At 35.8% G+C, this 8,445-nt stretch overlaps 1 protein-coding gene across 2 annotated transcripts in view; it reads left to right on the top strand.

The window, feature by feature from the left end:
* The window catches only part of LOC149799422 (calcium-activated chloride channel regulator 1-like), a 47,409-nt gene that overhangs the window by 1,789 nt on the left and 37,175 nt on the right, over nucleotides 1-8,445 (top strand). For both annotated transcript variants that reach the window (XR_016421171.1, XM_089958769.1), the window contains exons 2-4: nucleotides 529-652; nucleotides 1,070-1,237; nucleotides 2,345-2,480. Coding sequence is in view for 1 of the 2 variants with exons in the window: in XM_089958769.1 (XP_089814895.1) it covers nucleotides 529-652; nucleotides 1,070-1,237; nucleotides 2,345-2,480 (428 nt within the window). In the remaining variant the exon portion in view is untranslated. The remainder of the gene's footprint in view (nucleotides 1-528; nucleotides 653-1,069; nucleotides 1,238-2,344; nucleotides 2,481-8,445) is intronic.

Here is an 8,445-nt window from a genome sequence, read left to right as displayed (position 1 = left end):
ACGTATTTTACATTAAGTTCACGCCTTTATGTTCATGAGTTTAATGTCTTTGCTCCATCTTTGTAAAATTATTCCTTTTCTCGCCCACTTCACAAATATCATTATATCTATTGATGACACAGTACAAACGTTTTCGCGGAGAGTGTTAAACTTATCTATTACCTGTGCAGTACCAAATTCATTTAAATGGGCAGTACCAATTTCATTCACGCTGTAATACTGTGAACGCGTTTGTACTCTCTCTCTCTCTCTCTCTCTCTTTCTGAATGTATGTATATATATATATATATATATATATATATATATATATATATATATATATATATATATATATATATGAATGTGTATATATATATATATATATATATATATGCGTAGAGAGAGATAAGCGCAGACAATATATTTCTTTGTAGGTGGTTAAATAGGTAAATAATGATATAGCTATATATATACCCTTTTAAGATATTCAAGATGATTAAATGGAATTGTAAAAACTTTATAATACATACCCTTCATCATATTTGCCAGACAATTTTTACCAGTGCCTCTGACAAGCTGTTTACTGCTACGAAGCACAGAGCCTATTTCAGGAACATAACGATTGTTATTCCACAAAAATGGAGACGGAAACCAGACTATGAAGCTATATCAGGTATTTTTAGTTAGCAAATACATACGAACAAATTTGCAAAAAGTCTTGTGTACCCTTCTTTACAGATTATATTGACAAATGCATTAAGATGGAAAAAGCAACATTAGATAATTTCACTTATTATATGTACGATCATACGTCCATGATGTCATATCGTGTATGCGAGCGGAATTTTATGAATCGTGTCTACATCTAGGAGCAATTATGGGTTTGCCCTTGGCAAAAATTTGTACGGAGTAAAAGTCAAATAATGAATGCATGCTAATATTGTAACTCGACCAGTATCATAAACCCTTTCCAAAACTGCCATAATACCTATGGAAAAGTTTCCTTTCTCGTTGGTACTAGTACAGTACAATTACGCTAATTGTTAAGTGGCAGAACATATCCCTAATTTACACTAGGCTCTTGTTGCAGGTCTCTCTTCGTTGGAGGAGGAGCACATAGTATTACAATCCCCTTGCGATACCTCGGTAATCCAGGCACCATATGTTCGTCAATATGGACCATGTAGCAAGCCAGGTCTATACATGCACATTGACCCAAGGCTTGTGCTTAAGGATCAAACTGAGTACGGCAATTGGGGTAATGAATCTACATAAGTCTAAATTAAATGTCTTTGCTATTGGGGTAATGAATCTACAATTAAATGTCTTTGCTATTGGGGTAATGAATCTACATAAGTCTAAATTAAATGTCTTTGCTATTGGGGTAATGAATCTACATAAGTTTAAATTAAATGTCTTTGCTATTGGGGTAATGAATCTACATAAGTCTAAATTACATGTCTTTGCTATTGGGGTAATGAATCTACATAAGTCTAAATTAAATGTATTTGCTATTGGGGTAATGAATCTACATAAGTTTAAATTAAATGTCTTTGCTATTGGGGTAATGAATCTACATACGTCTAAATTAAATGTCTTTGCTATTGGGGTAATGAATCTACATAAGTCTAAATCAAATGTCTTTGCTCTGTCGTTTTCTAAGGAATTGCACGCAAGTTGCAGAAACAAGAAAAAAGAATCAAAATACAACTTATAAAGAACTGAACAACTATTTGAATCCTTTAACATTAACAAGTTTGTGTTGTGAATTTTAAACGGTTTGCATAACATCAAAACAATCAGGCATATATATATATATATATATATATATATATATATATATATATATATATATATATATATATATATATATATATATTGATTATGAATCTCATTATACAGTTTGTTAATTTTTGGAAACTGTTTCCCCTTTTTAACATTTAATCGCATTTGGAGGGGAACTAATAAGATAAATAAACCGGAATGTGGTAATGTTTATCTCCATGTATAATTTCCCATATTACATCATTCCTTTTCAGTAGTTGTAACAGTGTATCTAGATATATATATATATATATATATATATATATATATATATATATATATATATATATATATATTCTTAGCATCCCTTGAGTTTATCCTAACCATTTTGGAAATATATTTTTCATGTAATAGTGTGTATAATGTGATTCATTTCCCTATAAGGAATGATACTGTACATTGTGCTGATCAATGTTGTGTCTATTGTTGTGTCAGCATTTATTTCTGACATATACAAGCGAATATCCATTGATATGTAATCAAGATCAAAGATGATAATTAGAGTATACACAATAACTAGAACCGTACTTACTTGTTACAGATCAGATGATTATACACAATTGGGCGCATCTTAGATGGGGAGTTTTTGATGAAAATATAATGCCTGCAAACATATCGCACTCAAATCGTTATTTTTACCAGTCTCCCAAAGGCAACAAGGGTTGGATTCCGATTACGTAATATCATATTTTTTATATTTAAATACATTATTAATTTTTGTTATTTAAAGTCAATATTATTACCTTATACTTAAAGTCACTATTCTTACTTATACTTAAAGTCACTATTCATTCTTTGTATTTGAAGTCTTATTCATAATTTATATTTAAAGTCAATATTCTTACTTTATACTTAAAGTCACTATTCTTACTTTATACTTACAGTCACTATTCATTCTTTGTATTTAGTCTTATTCATAATTTATATTTAAAATCATTATTCATACTTTGTATTCAAAGTCAATATTCTTACTTTATACTTAAAGTCACTATTCTTACTTTATACTTAAAGTCACTATTCATTCTTTGTATTTAGTCTTATTCATAAATTATATTTAAAATCATTATTCATACTTTATATTTAAAGTCACTATTCATGCTTTATCTGCAAAATATTCTCCCTTTATAAATACTAGATAACTTTTTGCATGCCGATTACCTTCCAACATTGAAAGCGTATAAATCACACTTACAGTATGTCATACTAACCAACGAATAGTAATACTCATTTTAGTTTTATTTATGAATAAAAACCCACATACCTGTTATTTTTCTCTTTCCATATCTGAGTTTGTACCACAACATTAGTAACTTAAGTGTAGCTGCACCATTACCCAGTAAAGAATATTCTGGAGCATGGGGGCTAGGTTGTGTGGGTGGCATTTCCTCCCCAGCCCCAATCCCCAATCCCCACGCCCAAAGAAAACAAAAATATAATAAAGCTCTCATCTATACCGAGAGGGCTAAACAACTATTTTCCCCCATCAACGCTTACAGGTCCACCTCTAGACCTGAAACGATTTCAGGAAAATAAATCTTGAGAGTCTACCTCAGTGCTAGAAGGAAAAAATCATAAATAACGCCCGCAAGAGCAACCCACCTTTTATTTCTTGTAAAGAAGAGGACGTGGTGGAAAATGAGAAAGCCATCCGAAAATCATTTTAAGGTGGCCGGTCTGATTCGCAGGGAATAAAGAATAATCACTGTGCAAAAAGGTCCTCCCCTTAAGAAAATCACTGCTCAGTGTTAAAAGGGGGACGATACCCATATAAATAGATATAAGCACAGCAGGACGAATCATCAATTACCAAAACGGGAAATTTTATTACCAGCGTTCAGCATTAGCTGCATCCAGATAATATATCAATGTTTCTCATTGGTACACGTATGCATGATGGCGCGAGCGGCACTTAGACTTTACAATATATGCACACAAAAGTCCACATGCTGTATTTAATTCACGTAGGCAAACCTATTGCATTAAATATCCACTCATGAGTCTAACACTCATACTAGCAGACGGACTAGATAATGACTATGTAAATCTACCGAACAGTGTCTGTGCGAGAATTGTAAACCGCTGTACAGGGATTTAACATAGGTTTGTTACAAACCCATGCGAATATAAATAGACTAACACTATTTATATACAATTAAGTATTATAGTCGATCTATAAGGTCAGACAATACCTAAATGTATTAAGCGGCGTTTGTGTTGGAAGTAAGAAGTGGAACAAAATCGACGTTGGTTTTTACTGGGATGGTTTTATTGGCACTTTATTACGCAATGTTGCGAGCGTAGAGTTTCATCTGTATATGTTCGTTTTTCTTTTAGTTGCGTTTTGATTATCGTTTACTTGTGCTGAAGACGTAATCGTTTTGGTCTCCATGGTAAGAACACACATACTTGTGACTTTGCCTTTGAGAAACTAATGTTCACCAATGGCATGTTGGTACATTTTCTTGGTGGTGTTTCAGTCAACCTTAATAGCTTCGGGTCGGTCGAATGGTGTCCCGCCGTAATGCAGCAAACCATTTGCTTCAAATAATGCGTTGTCGACGTTTACCACCATGAATATTGCCAGTTCGATAAGAACGATATATATTTTGTTTTTTAAACGAGTACATTGCATTACTCTAGACATCCGAAAATACATCCATTCCGTCAATTCCGACATCTCCATCGCGGACAAAAAAAAACACCAAACAAATAAGAAACAAGGGCCTCGTGATCGGCATAACTTCGCGTCACGCATGTAGCGGTTATGCACTCATAGTGATGTGCTCATACCCAAACAAGCCCCTGATGCTTATTCCGCTATTCGTAACGCTAAGCATCCTTGTCTAAGCCTCTTGCAATACTGTTACAAAAGGCGTCCAAAAGGATACGCTTTGGTAAAATAATGACCCTATATAAGACTCGGTGTGCTTCGTCAGAGGCAATATCTTCAAGAAATATTGCATTGTTTCAGTATTTATACGGGGCATCGCTAATGCAAAATCCCAAGATGTGTGTAAGCGGTGTCCAGCATAACAAGTTGCATTTGGTATCCTCGGCTGTCTTTTTTCGTGAAGTTAATGTTGAAGCTTGTCAGTATCTGGGTTTAAATTTCAGGCAGTGCTAACAACAAATTATTTTTGATAGCTTAACCTGTTACTTTCCCGTCAGTCATATAGCTGGTGTTGTTTTCTAGCACCATCTTGGTGTTATATAGAAATGCCAAGATTCGAGCTGCCGCCTTGACTTCAGTCCCGTCCTGTCTTGAACGCTGGCCAACAACCTCGATAACAAGGTCAGATGACTAAAGTCCGGTAACCTCCTCATCTTTAAACATCATGTTGGGTTTGCTTCGAGTGCTTCATACGAGATGCAAATCAGTTCCCAATATAGGTTGCCTCGAAACACAAAAGAATCGACAAAACGTGCAGGTCTTGTCTTTCTTGGAATAATGTCCTCGTTGCAACTATGTTATATGCCTATTTGTCAAATAAAACTGATTTGGCCTTATGCGACCGTAAAACAACCATATGCGAAGACTTCTCCATGCAGCCTGATTTGCGATAATGGAATTGGTTGCTTTGCGTGATTCAAATATTTGGGGCTATTGAGCTTCATTCATGTTTTACTGCGCTAGGCAGAAGGCATGACCGCCGGTTTAATCAAATTGGCAATCTTCTGTCTGGCAAACTTGTTGACGACCTCACGTATGGGCGACTTCATCGATTCGACCACTTTTAGTGCCAATATGCTTATTAATTCACTCCACCTTCTGCAGAGATAATTTGTCTGGCCGTTTCGTAGAGTGATGACAGCATGTATTTTTGGATGATATGCTCAATGGCGTCTACCACGCGCAAGTTGTGACTCTTAGTGGAGCTACAAAGGCCGCTAACGCAACTCTTATCTTAGCCAGATAAAAATCCCTTATGCAAACGAAATGATCGTCGTAGTGTGTCTAAGATGTGTACAGTATTGGCTCGTCTCAACCTGCTTGTGTTATGTACAACCGTTCTACAAATTAAGAAGACAGGCAGCATCGCACGTGATATACCTCTTACTGGTGATAAGCACTATTCCTGCCGCTAGTTTGGATCATAAGCTAATAATATTTTTGTACCGAGTGACTACTTCTGGTCACTCCAAGATATGATACAAGATAAAACTAGTCAGACTAATTTTTAAATCGCCGTGGAAAAAAATTGGCCTATGGTAGCTGACCTGGCTCATTTTTATAAAATGTATGTACGATCCGTTGTCAGGTAGAAACAAACACAAGTACACAAGTCCTTTTCTGCTGTCCTTTCCTCCAGAGTCTGTCTAAATATCCATCCTGTCCATTATTTGTTTTGGTACGGATTTTATATCCAGTGACTTCTATGTTACAAGCCACCATTTCCTTCGCCTAGTTTGTGGAAGAATTTTCAACTGTTTGAATATATTCAGTATATTTTCTCGAGTAAAATTTGAGAATTGTGAACGACTTCCTGGATCCGTTTCTGATAGCAGTCCAATCTCACATTCGTTCTCTGTGACCGCCCTTCTGCGTTAGTTTACTTTTGCGATGCTCCTTACATACGCTCAGGTCTTCTCAGCAGCTATTGTACGCGCTTTCAGTAGATTCGTCAGTCGCATATAGGTCTAAATAGAGGATCATAGTTCTCTACAAACTCACAGGTACTGAACATGGTACGAACCACGCTTCATCAGGCTAAGTACGTATCCATTAGTTTTATTTTTCGATCTACGTAAGACTGTTGCAAGTGAAATTTGTGCAAAACTTTACAATGTATTTATATTGCCTTTGAATGTATAAGTATTTGATATACGCAATATCGAGAACCATTATAAACTTATTTAGTGCATGCCTCAGATATACGATGGTAGACGTGTCTGGTTCTAAAGTTTCCTCAAAAAAGAGGCTGGGACCATGGGAGTCGGTGAAGGGAAATATAATGACCATATTGTTATTGTCACAGATTATCATTAGCACGTCTAGCTGGGCCAAGTAAAATACATCATTTCTCTACTGCCCACGCCTAGAGAGTCGCGCTGAGATTTTTTTGTCATAGCTCCATGATATGCAACTTCTTCGAAAATATACGTTACTGAGACTGCGATCTGGTAGCTGGCTGGATTTTGTCTTCAGCTGCCTGCTCGTCATTGACAATTTGCAAGCGCCGGCATGACCTTGATGATAAGATACGGAGGCTTTGTTGATCACGTGCATGAGGCCTATACATTTTAACGCCCAGGTAAATATGTATATAATGCATTCCAACTTAGATTATTTTTCTCTCGATGTTCAGTTCATTCTCTTAGTATGTCTGCCTGTTTGTCTCTCTCCGAGTATGTATGTCCACATACGCCTATAGTAGTTAAGTGGGGCACCCTAGGGACAATGGGACTTAGCATTAAAAAGACCCCTGGGCAACTCTAGGGACAATGGAAATTTAACATGGAGAAAAATCGTGGGCAACTCTAGGGACAATGGGAATTTAACACAGAGTTTGGGTCTGTCTAGGGACAAGGGGAAATTAACATGGGAATAGAGTTTGGGCTTGTCTAGGGAAAAGGGGAATTGAATATGGGATTTTTTTTTTTTTTAAATTTTTTTAAATTTAAATTTAAATTTAGGCAATGGAAAGGCTATCTCTTTTCGAGAAATATGGCTGGCCCTGAAAAGGGCCTTTGGGTTTTCTTCTGCTTCTAGTTTCTTCTTTTTCTCCACCAAGTTCTTATTTTATCTCCAACACTCTTTCTCTTCTTTTCTTTCTTTTTTTTCTCCTGCTCTTCTTTCTTCTTCTCTTCCTCCTCTTCTTTCTTCCTCTTCTCATTTTCTTCTTCTTTTTCAATCTTTTCGTTCCATTTGCTTATTCTTATTCTTTCCTCTTCATCCTCCTTCTCCTCCTTTATCTCTTTCATGACACCACTAATCTTGTCCTTTACCTTTTTTAAGTTATTAATTTCCATCTTTACACGATGGGGACTATAGGAATAATGGTCTTCAACCAGTCTTATCAACATCTGCTCCATCATTCCTAAGTTGTCTAAAACGTCTTGTAATGTTTGTATTTTGTCCATTTGGTTAGAAGCCATCTTCTTTTTTTATTCTTTGCAGAATGGTTGGAACGACGAATACTGTGGGTTCTTATACTTAAAGCGCGTACGTGAAGGAAAACATCCCCCTAAAACGTAAAATTGATCTTACCTAGATCATGACCAAACAACGCGCGGACGTGAAGGAAAACATCCCCTACTTTTTCATTTCATATAATAAAACCCAAACTATACTCTCCACATACGCTAAGAAACAATAAACAAATCCATAATCTACTATCCACACAATCGTACGTGAGCGGGTACAAACACAAACACACAAACACAAACACACAAACACATACGCTAAGAAACAATAAACAAAATCCATAATCTACTATCCACACAATCGTACGTGAGCGCTTACAAAACCCAAACTATACTCTTCACATACGTTAAGAACAATAAACAAATCCATAATCTACTATTCACACAATCGTACGTGAGCGGGTACAAACACAAACACACAAACACATACCATCACACTATCTTAAAAAAGAGTTAGTGTTTATATTCACACTACTCTACCTACACATTGGCAAATTG

The sequence above is a fragment of the Sinohyriopsis cumingii genome, chromosome 5 (assembly GCF_028554795.1).
Source record: "Sinohyriopsis cumingii isolate HCF-2022 chromosome 5, ASM2855479v2, whole genome shotgun sequence".
Taxonomy (NCBI): domain Eukaryota; kingdom Metazoa; phylum Mollusca; class Bivalvia; order Unionida; family Unionidae; genus Sinohyriopsis; species Sinohyriopsis cumingii.
This window is presented reverse-complemented; position numbering and strand designations above follow the sequence as displayed.